Genomic DNA, 17,114 nt, shown 5'->3' with positions numbered 1-17,114 from the left:
ATTTGCATAAGCAAACTATCAGAAAGCAATTCATTTTAAGGTACTGAGAAAAGAGAGCACAGATTAAAACCTGTTCTGTAACTTTCCCCCAAAAATGACTTGCAAAATGAAATGGTAGCCTTGTATTCAATTCCCAGAAGCCTGCTGTTTTGTATGTTTAGGGCCAATCTAAAGCACTATAAAAATACACTTGGTGATCAGACCCACACAAGATGTTAAAAAGTATGCTAACTTTTACTAAATGTTACAATCAATGATGTAACTTATGTAAGTCGGGTTGCTTTGTCATATATTGATAGTTACCTCACTTTCACATCCACATTAACTTGATTTTAAATGCAATTAATACATATAGTCAAGGAAGACTAATGGACTACATTCTGCACTTAACCTGGTGGACATTTTCAAATGGCACAAGTGACCAGTGCAAACCTATTTTGCATTGTAAACGACTAAATAAATCTTAATGGATTAAGAATGATCAGCTATCAACACACAAGGGAAATTAAGTGCTGAAATGCCTACATTGATTATTTTAAATTATTAGCCTTACTCTGTTCTTGAATTTGTATGCTTTTAGTGAGCTTTAACACATTTACAAGACTTATTGACTATAATTACAAGAGAATTCAAGTAATGGACACATCAATTATAAGCAACATGTCTTGACCAGACAGTTGCATAAAGAATTCTAAAGAGAGCTCCATTAGCATCTTCCCCTTGGTTTTATTCAGTTTTATCTGCCTTAAGAGGGCATATTAAGGGCTCCTACAGCTGTTCTGACCACGTGAACATGACTGTGTCTCTAAAGACTTAACTTCATATTCAAAAGTTAAATGTTTGCTGAAACATTACACATAAATACATTATTGACAGGACAGAAATAATGTTGAAAGTACTAAGCATGTATATGAATAGTCAATGAAAAGGAATACTGTATTTACAGTAATGCACCTGAAGATGTTTGAAATGCAATGTACATTAGATTAATTTTAAACATGTTGTCCAGTCATGGCCTTGCCTTCTTCTATGAAAACTTACAAAACTATTTTAGGATTATGCCAAGAATTATTATCCTTTTATGATGTTTCTTACCTTTTTGTTCTCTTGCTTGTAACCATGCACTAAGTTTCAAATACTGCATGAATTTAAACTATAGCTTCTATAATAAGCCATTATTTAAAAGTACAGTAAAATAAACCTTACAGTTTTAATGAAAATATGTTCATTGAAATGTGAATTTATTATTCAAATCCACTCATAAATTCAACCATGGAGACACCACTTGTCTAAGCAGAGCTCAGTGATTTAGAAAAGCTGTCTATTTAAAATAAAGAATGTATGGCAGGTTTATAGAAACATAGCAGTGAATTTTTACATAAATTTAGAACTACAGCTTATGCATTTTCTGCAAAAATGTTTTTAGATTTTCCACTTAAAAATTGAACATAAAAAGGAATAGAAAGTGTGATGCAGCACATAAACTAAAGCAGGTGCTATATCCACATGTACCACATTGACATTACATAGCATCTTCTAAAAACTATTTCCAATTTTTAATAACTGATTTTCTATGACAAAATTTTGTTGCTTAATATATGTATTTAGCAAGGAATGATGCAACATCAAATGACTGTCACTGAAGCATTAAATGTAAAAGTGTAACTTTTAATTCAAATGAAGTAAACAATTTTGAAACTTTTAGCAACTACAAGGGAGACAAGTTATGAAGAACAGCTAATGTGTTCTGTAAAATCCAAAGTATTGCATAGTAATAACATAAGAACCAATTAATTATTACAACCTGGAATAAGGATAAAATTCTTATGATTTTTTTAAAGGCAATAGGGTAACCACACTTAAGCACTTTTAAGGAAATTACAAGAAACCCTCTGACACCATAGTTCCTGTCACATAGATACTTTTGAATTTCATTAATGGCTCAGGAGATAGCACACATTCACAAGGCTTTATGAATTCTGGATTATCTGAAATGTTAAAGAGATTAACAAGCAAAAGTATGGCAGATGCAGAGGAAAGATAGATCATAATCATAATCCACTTCTGTCGAAAGATATTGGCTGCAAATTTTATGCTTACATACCTGTATGGGTTCGAATGTGAGCTAGGAAGGCCATGGAATTGCTACTTCTGCACATCTTGCCACAATACTTGCACACATTGCCTTGATTTTCCTCTCTTTCTCGGTTGATTTGCTCAGTGTCTTCCACAATGTACTTATTCACCTCCCGCAGTAGTTCTTCATGTTGTTCTTTAATATGAAGAAATAAATTCTGTTCAGAATCGAAGGGCTCAGTGCACTTAACACATTTAAAGGTGGCGCCTCCTTCCGGTAGCTCTTCCACACTTGCCTGTTCATTTCTCATATGACCAGCACTAGCCAAGTGCTGGTGAAGGTTGCTTTCTGTGTAAAATGATTTTCCACAGAGTAAACAATGAAAATGTTTCTCTTTTGAAGGATGCTTCATGGCTATGTGAACATTTAGTCCACTTAAACCATCTGCTAAAAAGCCACAGTCATCACAACGAATACGTGTCGATTCCCCAAGGGGATTTCCTTCAGATTTCTTCTTTTTCCCTCCACTTTGCGAGCTATCTATTTTTACAGTTACCTCACTACCTTTCATTCCACCTGACATCTGTCCTTCATCGGAGTGGTCAGTGGACTCTCCATCTTGATGGCTTTTTAATCTTACTATAGAAGAATCAAACTGGCCAAAATTTTGCATTGCCTTTCCTTTATCATCAGTACTGATAACAGTTCCCAAAGCCTCATTACTAGTTTCTTGCATGCCTTCAGCTGTTGAGCCATCTGCTTCCCAAATGCTGTTGTTTATAGTTACTTCTGCTTCATGTTTTGCGTCCGTAAGGGCTTCTTCCTCCTCTACAGTAGGATCCTTTCGGAAGCTTCTGTCACCCTCTAAGCTATGTACATTTTGAACAGTATTTCTAATGTTTTCATCAAGATTTGACTGCTCTGCTACATTACATGTTTCTGAAAGTGCTGGCACATGTGGGGTTCTTTCTGTTAGTAATTCTTCCTCAAGAACTTCCGTATGTTTATACTCGTTTTCAAGGTTTTCTCCATTTTCTTCTAAAGTTTTCCCACTTTTTTTGGAATCCAAGTTTGGGGCATTCATGTCATTTGAAACATTTTGATTTTCTACACTGCAATGGAAATTTGAATTGATTGGATCTTGCCCATTTTTCTGCAAATCACAAATGACTACTTCTTTAAGAGGTATTATCTCACTAAGTTTAACTTCATCTTTTTGAGATGTTTGTTGGAAGACTTCATAAAGGGGATTTTCTCCTTCATTAGATTCCTCCTCATTTTCAACTCCTACTGCATTGTGGGCACCATCTTGTTTAGAAATTTCTGAAGATGTATTTCCATCTAAGACAGTACAGTCAGCTAAGCTTTTCAGAGTTTGATCATCCTGTGCTTTAGCACTGTTGACATATTTTGTTTCATTTGAAACTGTCTGAAATTCTTCTGTATTTTGTTGATGATCCTTTGGAGACATAACAGAGGTTTCTTTGGCAATACCTGTTGTATCTGCTTTCTCTCCAGGGGAAGAACAAACATAAGATTGTCTTTTAATTTTATGCTTCTCTGTTGCTGCGTGCCTAGTCATCTCTCGACGAGTAACTGCATAGTAATCACAAGCCATGCAGTAGTATTCAAATTCTTTAGTATGCTTCCGTTTTACATGCAGCTCTAGAGAAGAAGACGAATGAGCAACAAACTCACAGTGTACACATTTATTGTCATTTGCACCTGTAACTCTTCTCTGAAAACATGGGTCACCATCTTGAGCAACATTACTTGGCTCCATAAGTATATGCTGTTTTATATTCATAGGGTTCTTCGTATACTGCAGATCTGGGAGTTGAGATACATTGTCAACTTCTACCTCAATGGAATTTCCCTGGTCTTCTTCCTGATTTTCTAAGACTGAAGTATCCAAATCTGATGACTGGCTATCATCCTCAATGTGTTCATTCAAAATATCCATTGAGCTGTTGATCTTCTTGCTAATGGATTCAAGATTACCTCCTTCTGAGCAAACAACTACCTCTGTGTTTTGTTTTCCATTAGCTTCCATTTCTACACGACCTTTATGTTTCTTGGTGGCACAATGACGTTCCATGTCACCTTTGGTTACAGTATAATAATTGCAAAGTTTACACAAATAGCTGTACTGGTGACTGTGCTTTCGTCTAATATGTACAGTCAAGTTGGTAACACTGGAGGCCAAAAGACCGCAATGGGTGCATGTCCTAGAAATGGTGCCTTTGGGTCTCCCTCTCTTTGGTGCATTGGCCAAAACTAACTCACTGTCTTTGGTAATTTCACCTGATGGAATCAGTTCTTTATTTGTGGATGTGTTATCCACAGTAGAGGAAGGTGCCTGTATACTTTCTTTATCTAATTCAGTCTTTACATTGCCAGAAGTGGAAGGCTCTATTACTTTTTTAACATCACTTGCATCTACACATACCCTTTCAATACATTCCTCAAAACGTAAACCAATATTGTTCTTCCTGGCATTTTCAAGATGCTTGCTTCTTTTAATATGCTTTTCCATTCCTTCTTTGCTCAGTGAATAAAGGTTACATGCTTTGCAAAGAAAATGATATTCCTGTGCATGTCGAAGTTTTATATGTCTTGTAAGAACTGTGGAGGATCTTGTTTTATAAAAACACTTTTTACATTGAAATTGGGTTTTATTGAGAACAGAATGCTTTAATTCATTTCCATGATTTATCATGCAGGGCTTTGGAGGCTCATCCTCCATGGTCACTTCTATTTCATCTACAATTTTTTGGAGATTATTATTTGATTCCAGTGTAGTATAAGCTGCAGTTTGCAGAGACAAATCAGTGCTAATTGATTGAGAAGTATTTTGTTGGGCCAATAAACTAATATGCTTCTCAGTTGTTTTATGAGCTATCAGTTCTTCCTCAGTTAGAAAATACAGATTGCAAATAATACAATTATGGCGCATACTATGCTCTTCACTCATGTGAGTTCCAAGGCTTGTATCATTCAAGCAAATAAATGAACAAAGGTGACAATTAAAGCTGCAACCCCCCATTTGATGTTTATTACTTTGACAGTGTTGTTCAAAGTCCCCCCTGATTGCACAAGAATAGTTACATGTTTGACAATGAAACTGCATTCCTTTTGTATGATGTCTTATAACATGAATTTCCAAACCATTTCTGTTCTGAAAAACAATACCACAGTAAATGCAAGTATGTAGAACTTTGTTGTCAGCAACAGGTTTAATCTGAGAATCCTCAGTTTTGGTAGTGCTAGGAGAACTGGTATTTGTCCTATCTTGACTCAGAGCCCGTATTTCTGAGGTAGCCTTACACTGACTGTTAACGTCATCATCATCATCATCCATTTCTAACTCTCTAGGCGATTTGGGCATTAAACTACTTGGTTTAAGCTGGGTCCTGAAGTTGTGTTTCACCTGCATTTGGTGAGATTTGGGTTTGCCTCTTTTACTAACACCCAACAAACTATATCTTCCTTTAATTTGCTTTTTTAATTTAAAAGAGCCACTTCGTCTGAAAGAAGTTCTTAGTGATAAAATATTTCTCTTATGTCCCAACCTATCAGATCTCCTTGTTGTATTTAAACTGCCAGTTATCTTTTGGGTACTTCTAGTGGGCTCTTGTTTGTTCAAATTTTCTTCTGAGGACCCTGATATTTCTAGCTTTTCAGTCTGGAGTTCATGAGTTCCTTCTACACTGAAGGAAAACTCTTTTTCCTCTGTAACAGTCTCTGATTTTTCAGTGAAAATATTTTTAGATGTTATCATTTCGACAAGAAGTTCACTGCCATCACTTTGTTTAGAAAAGCTTACTTTTGAATCCTTCAGATTATTACTAGCATTTAATTCTTTTGAATCAGCAGTTTTTGTCTTTGATTTATAGGGCCCAGATTTTGCTCTCACTTTCTTCTTGTTGACTGCTATATACTGCTTTTTATGAAAAGATCTTTTTGTCAATATCTGTACAAATCCTCCTCGTGCAGCAAGGTGTTGACGGCGAAGGTGTGTCTTGCCAAGGAAATGAGAATGTAGGAGATTCTCCTCACCACACTGAAAACCACAGAGATCACAGCAAAATATTATTGATTGTCCGTGAGCCTGCTTGATATGTGTTTGTAAAGCTAAACTGTATTCTGCTTTATAACTACACTGGGGACACACATGCTCTTTGGGTTGCTTTGAGTGGCTTTCTTGAATATGTTTTTCCAAATCAGGGTAAGAAGAAAAAAACTGATCACAAGTTTTGCATTTAAGAACTTTATCTATATTGCCAACTGTACAGCAAACACTAATTTCTTCCACTTGAAAAGTACTTTCAGGAACAGCAGATGGAACTTCTTGTGAATCTTTACTTTCCAAATGAATTTTCAGTGGAGTAGTATCGGCAGCTTTGAAATCACACTGCGGACACAAGGAATTTGAAAGAAGTGTGTCACCACTGACACAGTCACTCACTGCTACCTTTTTTATGGCTCCATCTATTACATTATCTGTTTCTGCAATTGACTCTTGCCTAACTGTGAGTTTGAGTGATTTGCCTTCACTGCCTTTAGTATGTTTTGAAAAATCCAGCTTTATTCTTTTTGAGATAGGTTCATTTTCAAGTTGGTCCCCTTCAGTAACGTCTAGGCTAGTTGATTCTAATAATGCCCTTTTGTTTTTGCCATTCTCTTCTCCTTTCTTCTCAAGGCTCCTGTGAATTCCATCTGATAAGGACCTTGTTTCCTGGTTAGATAAGGAACCACATTCAGCATTTTCTACTGAAACATTTCTCATTGAATCTTCTGTCAGATCAGCTTGTAAACTCCCATCAACTTCATCACTCTTCTGTTTTTCCTCTGCATCCATTTTTCATGAAGGCAGCACAGAGCACAGTTCTACTATCAGGGGTAGCTCATTTGGCTGTATTAGTACCTATAAAATAAAAAAGAGTTTTGTTATTAGTCTTTTGTACATATAAGACAAACATAATTTGCTAATACCCCAGGTATAGGATAACAACAACAATCTGATCTAAAGTCTCGTGGGGACAGCCATAATTAAAGGTATTGGCCAACATTTTCAAACGGGCTGCCTAAAACTAGAGACAAGGTAGGAGAGGTAATATCTTTTACTGGACCACTTTAATTTGGTGAGAGAGAGAGACACAATCCTAAAGTTATGGCACTTAAATCAAATGGCCATGCTTTAAAGCCAGACTGCGGAGCCATTACTCATTCTGGTGAGCACTTATGTGAGTAAAATCACTGGCTTCAATAGGACTATTTGTGTGAGCAAGTGCTCAAACATGTGAGAAAGGGTTACACAATTTAAGTGGTATTGTGCAGAATACACATAAGTTGTATTGTGCAACGAGAGCTGCAGGTGCTTAGCACCCCTGAAAATTAGGCTACTTTTACTTAGGTGTCTAAATAAAGATTTAGTTGTCCATACTTGGGCACTCAAGTTTGAAATCTGACCTTTGTTTCTGGCAGCCTTGACATAGCACTCTAAGTTACTATGGCCTTCAGCAAAGAGGACAACAGATAATCCACCTTTTCCAGAACAAGAGATTTCAGAATAAAAAAAGCTGACTAACCCCAAATTAAAAAGCTCTAAAGATAGAACTGACCGTGATGAAGACCTGTTGGATAAACTGAAGAATCAAGAAGGATTTGACTAAATATCTTTTAAGCTTTACCAGTGTAAGACCCTCCTTCCTTCCTCTGCCCACATCCCATGCCACAGGATGAGATGAAGAGAATGTGACCACTACAGATGGAGTAAATAAAGCCATATGATTGCCAAAAGGCTACCACTAAAACCACCTGTCATTTCCAAGGAGAAAAGTTAACAATAGGACACACTTTCAGTGGAAGAAAGACAAGTAACAGAAGTGCCAGAGGGGAGGGAAAGAAAAAAAACATGTGCTTTCTCTTCTCACAGTTGCCAAAAAACCCCAAGCCCCTCCACCACTACAGAAGCCAAAACCTCCAGTCCAACAGCCAAAAACCTCCTTTCCACTAACAACTGTCGATACAACTCTTCCCCAGCAGTCCAGTGTGATCCTCCTCTCCATGTCAAAACAAGGCAGATCCATTCCAGATACAAAATCTTCCAACTGCCCCTGAACAAATTCTGTGGAAATCTGTCGTGTGTGTGTGTGTGTGTGTGTGTAATAAAAAGAAAAAACATTCCAAACCTGAAGTATATATTAAAATAAAAATTAAAGTAATAAAGTTAATATGACTTGATTGAAAACTCCGCTTTAAATATATAATTCAATAAAAATCTATGTTTTTCTATTTACCAATGCTACCATAGAAACATCAATTTGCCACTGAACCCAGTGTTAGTGAGCTGCCAAATTTTGGTTCCGTTTCCACTGAATGCATGAGCCCCTGAATGCATGAGCCCATACATAACAGGATGTGCATTCTGATAACAATAAAGAATTCCAAAACTGATCCAGACAACAGTGTACAGTAAGCTATCCAAATGTGTAAATGTAAGCAGTGTAGCTGTAGCTGTGTCGATCCCACGGTATTTGAGAGACAAAGTGGGTGAGGTAATATCTTTTATTGGACCAACTTCTGTTGGTCAGAGAGACAAGCTTTTGAACCACACAGAGCTGAAGAAGAAGAGAAGAGCTCTGTGTGGTTCAAAAGCTTGTCTCTCTCATCAACAGAAGTTGGTCCAATAAAAGATATTACCTCACCCACCCTGTTTTTCTATTAATAATCATTTATGTGAGACCTAAAAGCAACTGCATGCACAGAAGTTACATGTACTCTACAGACTCATTTTTTACTTGCAAGTCTCTCATTAAGCTCAACTATTGACCAGGCCCTGCCTAGCTTCTAAAACAAGCTATTAAATACTTCCAGAACAGTACAGCTGTTTCAAGTTTCCAGATACTGCCTCTTTAATTGTGCTTTCCTGATTCCCATGATTTATAAATTTTCTTTCCTAATTCAACCACTAGGTTTAACATTTTGGAAACCACTGCATGGGTCAGAAGTTGAAAAGTCATGGCCAGATCATCAGCTGGTGTAAATCAGTATACCTCCAGTATCTTCAAAAAGAGCTGCATCAATTTTTACCAGCTGAGGATTGAGCCCTTAAAAATAGGTTAACTCTGAAAAGTCACCAGTGAAAATTCAACCTAAGATTTGAAAGGCAAGCTGCACCCTCTCTGGCTCGTGCTCATTATCAGTAGCAAAGATTCTGGAACTTGATTAACCAAACTGATTAATCAAAGCATGTGCGTAACTTAACAAGTAGTTCTGTTGAAGTCAATGAGACTTAAACACATACTTAAAATTAAGATATATTGAAGAGTTTGGGCTGAATCAGGGCCTTAAAACATTTTTAATGTTCACTGTCCTATAGCAGCATTGGCTCTGTAACACTGACAAAAATAAACTTATTTTTATCAATAAAAGTTAGCAAGTAATATTTGGAATACATGCAGGGTGCATATCTGCAGAATAACAAGGTCCCATTTTTAAATAGCCATTTTTCTGACCATTTTCACATTGTAAGAAGGATCATTCTTATAGATAGAGGTCATTGAGCAATATCATCAAAGTTCCAAGTTCTTCAGAATGTACAGAAACTAACTGTATAATTCAGAGACCTGTAGATCTAAAGGATGCCCAGTTCAAGCTTCTGTGCTTCTCATCCCACTCTCTTCACCTTAGTCTAAAGTCCTCTGGAATCACTTGAAGTTATGAGAACAAATATCTAAAGTGCAACATTACAGAAGACCTTAATTTGGTGTTAATTTAGTAAAAAAAACTATCCTATTCTGTTAGTATGTATACAGATCCTAATACCCCACCACTGTCATCAATGAAAGCTTTGCCATGGTTAAGCACATACTCAGTACACAATTGTCAAACTTTCAACATTTGTTACTTTAAAACCAAATTCTATCAAACAGCAACTCCTCATGTCATGTTTGATGTTCAAAATGAAGCTGTTCTAATCAAGAAAAGTTATTTAAAAAAAAAAACCATACAACTTTTTAATGCTCATATAACTCAAGAATGTTTGATTAGATTCTTAAGGATATGGCCAAGAAATTAATCTACCACATTAACTTCAGATTAACAAATTATTTTGTTTGGGAATTTTCTTTGATTAATTAAAAAGGCATTTTGAAGTTACTTGGGACACTTTGTTATCAATTATGGGATTCTAAAAGGAGTATGTACTGTTCTGAACATTGGTGCAGGGAATCAGTAAACTCAGTAACTCTGGCGGTAATAATAATCTAGCTTTTACATAATGATTTCATCCATAGATCTCAACATACTTTACAAAGGAGGCAAAGTGCTTTTCTTGTATCTGCAAAAGGCACACCTGCACGTATCACATCATTACTGCACAGACACATACAACACACAAAAACCCAGGAAATATAGATAGATAATTTACACACACTATATATATAATTTTCCAATTGTATATTACATATTTGTAATTTAATAAATTTGACTAGTATACAATGGTGAATAACACTAGTCTTTCATCCGATGAAGTGAGCTGTAGCTCACGAAAGCTTATGCTCAAAGAAATTGGTTAGTCTCTAAGGTGCCACAAGTACTCCTTTTCTTTCTGCGAATACAGACCAACACGGCTGCTACTCTGAAACTAGTCTTTCAGTAGTTCTGTAGGATCTTTAACAACAAATGCTCATGATCTCAGTTTGTAAGTTGCATTTGAAAAAGCACATCCAGCAGCCATACTTAAGTACATACTCAGCTGAAAAAGAGCCACTTACTGAATCTCCATCACCACTTCCTACAGGCTAATCACACAAATTCTTGCGCTCTTTCTGCAATATTTTTCATATATCTATTGGTATGGATGTTGTGTCTGCGGAAGTTCAGTAAGCAGTCAGTTATTTGGGGTTAGGAAGTCTTCCCCTGATGAAAAAAGGGGAAATATTTCACCTCATAGTTCTCTTTTTTCAAATGTTTCTATGTCCGTCCAAATAGTGAGATATAGTTGATCTCTGCCAGTAGATGGAGACAGTACAGCTGAGATTTCCAATAGTGTAATTAAACGAGACATGCCATTTCCCAATCCTCAGATGAAATTTAGAAAGCAGTAATTTTAAGTTAAGATCATAGGGACAAGCAATTAACTTAATAATTAACCTTAAATCTGTAATGAACGACAAAGTTCCTTAACTCAATGCTCAGTACGTTTTTATTTACTTTTCGGGGAGGCATATGCCAACTTTTTAAGGGAAGGAATCTGGACTTATACAGAAGAACCTGAAGAAAGTATAGTTACGGGTCTTAAATTTCTCCTTTCCTTTTCATTTTTCTGTACTAAATCCCAATCTCAGGTCTTTCAAAAACAGTACCCAAGGAGCAAATTAGCATCTCACAGTACCAGATGAGGCCTGAATGTTCAATGTATAGTATGTGGCAAAGGTGTGTACGGACATCCAGGGAGCTGCTTTGCATATTTCCAGTAAAAATACCTCAGTGCTTTCAAACCAATCATTCCTTTCAATGGAATCATGGATCCAACAGAATGGGATTCAAACAAATCTGGAACCTCTTTGCCTCTGAAATAAGATTCTCTTAACTAGCGCCTTACTTAACTTGGACAAAGTTGATCTGGATGACCCTTGTCTCAGCATGAAACCATCATGCCAAATGAGCACCCTCTAAACTCCTGAGGTACATTATCCTATGTAAATTTAGAGGTCTCTCCTGATGTTCCTACTGTAACATGGCTTCCTTACTATTCTTTACACTGATGAATAATGAAGACAACGTGATTTCTTGGTTCAAATGGAATGAAGACAGGCATTGTTCTCAGCACATCTTGTATTATCTGACACACATATACATCTTTATTTGCAACACATCAACCCTTAAAATGGAGCCTGTATTAGAAGAACCACATAAGGATCAGTCTCACCACTCATCTTTGGCAATATTTGGACAATTTTGTTTATGCCAGTGACCTTTGTCACTGGGGCACTGCCTCTCCAAGTAAACCACAGTCCTAGCATTAGTTGTCAGACCCTACCATTCCGATGCCTCAAAGGTGCACTTTTTTGTAGAGTTTTTGTTTTTTTTAACACTAATAATCATCATCTGAGTCACACTGACAACTTTAGCAGTCTCTGTTTACCAATTCTACTTTCCAGTAGGTAGCAGAAACAGCTACAGTGGCCTCATATGGAGTGCACTGAAGAGATCACTTATTTGCTCAATGCCTTTAATCCCAGCACGTGAAGGTACCTTCAAATAATAACAGCTGAGATGGGGTTCCAGAAGTATTCTTTTTATCCATAAACAAAAATACTCTCCCTTAATATGAGATGAAGTGGGCCCCTGAGGAAACTAAACACTACGTGGGGTGGAGGAAAGTCTTCGTCCTGTTCATAATCCATCCATTATACTAGACCGATTCAAATGCTGATAAATGTAGTACTAGCTACTGACTGAATTGACTCTGAAAAGACAGTCTTTGAAGTACGGATGAACATATAGTCCCGACTCCTCCAAGTGCTGCTCTGAGGATTATCGTTATGTTGGTAAAAGGGCATCAGGGCCCTATCTAAACTTAACAAAAGACTTTAGTATTGGAAGTGATGCTCCAAAATGGAGAATTGGAGAACACAGAGCTGGTCCCCACCCCAAAAGAGGAAAAGAATTGTTGAAAACATTTTACTCCAATCATTATTTGGAAGTTTTCACTGGCTCAATGCTGCTTGAAAAAGAGCTAAAACATTTTAAGATTATGAAATTTTAAAGAATTCTGACCAGCTCTATGATATATTGATGAGATGGAAATGGAAATGGGAGTGTGCAAGTGTGCTGTTGCAAATTCAAGAAACATAGTCTTACCTCCCTTCTAAAATATCTTGAGATCTATGGATGAAAAGCACTATCTAAGAGCTAGGTATTATTACCACCTACGCTCAGTGGACTTACTGATTCCGTGCAGAAGATTTTAACACCTCAGGGAAGAAGTTTACACTTTTCAATTCTAGTAGTAAGCAAAGAGACCTGTTCTTTTGTGAACTCTCAGAATACCATGTCTTCTTTGTTCTTGTGGCACTGCTCTAAAAATCTTGATTCATTCAATGGTCCAGAATTGTTCAAGACTGACCATTTTGGGCTGATTAACAAAGGAGGAACAAAACTGTTGATTAAAGCCTCTGGGATAAGTCTGAATATCCCTTCTGCTATAGTTTTTAGAACCCATTCATCTGTATTGGTATTGGACCATGCACACTACAAAGTTCTCTCTTCATCCTATGCTTGTGATCTGAGCATGAGCGTGCCATATATCAGGCAGACTGCTTGAAAAATACAGTGTGGCTCCAGACTATGTCCTGTTTTTTGGCAGTGAAAAGTAAAAATTACATTAAAATTGCTGCTCCTGGCAAACTAGCACTTAGATATTTTTTTCTAGATGATCTGTCCTTAAGTTCCCAACTCTGTTCCTCTTTAATTGAGAGGAATATAACTTTCCTAGAATACTGTCCTGAAGTTGTCATTCTTGCCAAGGATTCCTGGATTTTTTTTCACTTCTTCCCCAAAATGAAGCCTGAAAGGTAGAGTGAACAATCTTGTATTGACTTGGTCTGCAAACAGTTGGTTTAAAGTACCAGCAGCTCTTTGATGATACAGAAGTCATCGGGGAACAAGAAGTCTCCTTGATGCTGTCCTAGGTTGCACATACCCATTAACACTTCTTAAACAGATGTAGAAAGCTAACACCTCCAGCAGAGGGGGAAGGGCTAGAACATGGCTTCTCTGAGCTTAGTGCCCCGCTCCATCTTTGATGTACACAACTATGCACTTACCTTCTGGATGAGACAATCAAAGGTATAGCAGGGGAGCAGCAGTTGGAACCACATAAATTGCAAAGGAAAAAAATGTTTTGCTTCTTTATGAAGTATAAAGATTTTCTTTAAGAATGTTTTCTGCTTGTCACATTAGAAATATCAGGCTTTGTCTAGCCACTCACTGCTCAGTGAATATTGTAAAGAAAGCTACATATGTACCAAGACAAGTTCCAAGCCAAAATTACACTAGGATGGAGTGAAGGTTGAGAGTACATTATAGCAATTTAGGGTAAAATTCATTACAGAAATGTTATAATTATCCCAAATTATCCCAGGAAATTCAGAGTTAAGGTTAAACTTGAAAAGAATTCATGCTCATAAAAGTTTGGATAGGTACAGTTAGGATACCCAAATAATCTTAACTCTGCCCTGTAAGGATGTCATAAAGGGACAAAAATAAAATATCTCAAGTCTTTAAAAATCAGTTTTATCTAGTCTGGGAATACAAACACCAAAAGTGCCATGATGACAATCGTATGTTTGTTATATGGGCTTACTTCAGAGCAGCTTGTCTAATGTATACTAGGCCTATATCACTTACCTCCCTATTTCCATCTTTTAAATGGCCATTTGAGGAAAACAATAACATTTAACATATGTATGAGTATACACAGACACACAGTTTTATTATGTTTCCTGTATTTCTTTTGCCACTAACCTATTCAAATATCTCAGTTGAAAGAGAGCTGTATGAGATTTTCACTGAAGCAGATAACACATTCCATTTAGAATACTTGTGCGGTAGCTTGAAAAAGTTTCCCAGTAAAAAACCAAAATGTTCAAACACATTTAAAGAGCAATGGCAAATTAATAAAAATAAAAGCATTCTGATGACACCTGGTGGCCATTTTCACAGGAAGCCTAATACTCCATTGCACTTCATCTGTAAAAGAGCAGTTCAAACAGTAATATGCTGCAATTTTACATATTTCTCGAGTAAATACTTTCACTAAAATATTCTAGATGGTCAAAATATTTTCAACAACGAATCCACTTGTATTATATTGTTCTTTAATGTATTTTAATTCAGCTCTATAAGTTATCTGAACCACAAAATTTGCTTTCAGTCTTGATTTCTCAGCCCAACTCAAAAAATGGGAGGAACATGCGTGGAGGAAATGTCCACCTTACTTTTTAATTTACTAGAAAAATTTTAAATATTTGTTGCATCCTCTTTTCTCCAATAGAAGAGATGCTGTTTCAAATCCTTGCACAAAGAACACACATTAGTTCCTTAAAAGACTTCAGTAAAACAGAAGCAGCAGCCTTCAGTTCTCTGTAATCCTTATACTTCTTTCCAAACAGGTCCTGCTTTAACAAACAAAATTAGTACTAGTCACTAGGATCCAGTAAAAAGAACAAGGATACACATTTGGGATACACATTTGATAGATCATTGGCATGTAGTGCAAGAGACGCACACCAAGCCACAACATTTCTCATTGATGATTTCTCACAGTAGATGCAAGAAATCACTTTAATCCTCTCATCTCCCTTGAGCAGAGAATTTCTTCCTTGTAAACTCAGATGATTGTGACCAAGATTTAAACTACTGATGGCTGTGTGCAAAGCTTGACTTCCTCCATAATGACTTGCTTACTTTCAAAGTTCCAGTGAACAAACCTTTGTTTCATTCCAAGTCACCAAACATCTGGTAAAGTTATCTGGTTTTATACTGTAAAAAGTTCAAAATTTTACAACTGAAATCTAGTATGATCTTCGCCAGGTTCTATGTTGACAGGCAGGAAACAGTAACAGCCTTTCTTTCCCATGCAAAATTGTTTTAATGTGCCAATATCTGTGTCTCAGTCAGTCACTAAAACTTAGGAATTTTCCTTTTTAGGAAAGTATTTAAGCATGTGCCTAATTTCAAAAGAGATTACTCAGATGCCTAAAATTAAGCATGCTTGACTGTTTTGCTGAATCAAGGACTCAATCAGCAATTAAAACTCTCATTACCCCGGCAGGAAATATACATGCAGTACAGTTACAGGACCAGGTGTGTTGAGAACAAACACCATTCTTTACTTGCCAAAAAAAAAAATAAAATAAAATAAAAATTAAATGATGCAGCTTCATTTTGTTATCCAAAACAATCATCTCCTTTCTTACCACCTTTCTGTAAATAATTGGGAATTCAGTACTAAATTTTCTCATTATTTTTCAAGAGCACGACGCAACAGCTATATAATAGTATAGTATTTATAAACCTTAGCTAATAGCTTATCACCAAATTATCTCCCCAGTACATAAATTAAGAACCAAGCAAAGATCAAGGCAAAAAGAATCCTCTGTCCCAAATCACAGAGTGGCTACTTCAGCATAAGGCTGGAGCGTCCACCACACAGGGAGAAAGAGCTGTTGGATCCATGTATCTGTGAATCCACCAGCCTTACCCCTGCCTCTCCCCGGGTCTGTCCCTCACCCCAAATCCCCACTATACAACAGTATGTAGGGAGTCCAGTGAACTGGGCACCCTGGAATATGAGAAATGCCCCCAGGAGTCATATACTAGTTTTTCTGTGTACAGAATCCCCTCCAGGGATGGGTCTGGATTTCCCCCCTATTCCATGCATGGTGTATTTTTAATTCTACTACCTACCACTCTGTTTCTAGGGGAAATGTTAGCAAAGCACTAATACTAAAAATGCTTCTTATACCATGGCAACCAATGGGTTAAAATGAACCTTGAACAATTCTACTGTCTTATTTACTTGGTGAGAGCAATATTTTCTGATGGGCAAGTAAAATATACAGTTTTTTCAATATCATCTCTAAGGTAATGGTGTAGATTGCATTCTGAGCTACATAAGCGTAAGACGATATTTGCAAACCTAGATAAAATTGCTCCTACAGTAAACGTGTTACACACACTATTAGATAGATCATCACTAACCCCACACACCCATGCAAAGGGGCAAGGGGGCATAAACCCTCCACACCTTACTTTCTTGCATGCTGCCCATATTACAAGTTGCAACAAGGGAGAGCAAGCAAGTTCTGCAGATCTGCTGTTTTCCTATCTGGCACAGGAAGGCAGGAAAGGATGGAGTCTTGGCTCTGCCCCCTTAGTATACCAGTCAGTATAGCTTCACCAACACCACAAGTAAAGAGCCAGAACAGCTTACTTCTTCCTTGGAGCACTGGAGAGACTGGGA

The 17,114-nt window shown here is 36.9% G+C and overlaps 1 protein-coding gene across 1 annotated transcript in view; it reads right to left on the bottom strand.

Moving 5' to 3' along the window:
- The window catches only part of ZNF407 (zinc finger protein 407), a 462,307-nt gene that overhangs the window by 422,314 nt on the left and 22,879 nt on the right, over positions 1-17,114 (bottom strand). Inside the window, exon 2 of the mRNA XM_084621975.1 lies at positions 2,105-7,004. Within this exon, the coding sequence (XP_084478101.1) occupies positions 2,105-6,938 (4,834 nt within the window). The 5' untranslated portion in view covers positions 6,939-7,004. The remainder of the gene's footprint in view (positions 1-2,104; positions 7,005-17,114) is intronic.

This window comes from Lepidochelys olivacea, assembly GCF_965140295.1.
Source record: "Lepidochelys olivacea isolate rLepOli2 genome assembly, chromosome: 2".
Taxonomy (NCBI): domain Eukaryota; kingdom Metazoa; phylum Chordata; order Testudines; family Cheloniidae; genus Lepidochelys; species Lepidochelys olivacea.
This window is presented reverse-complemented; position numbering and strand designations above follow the sequence as displayed.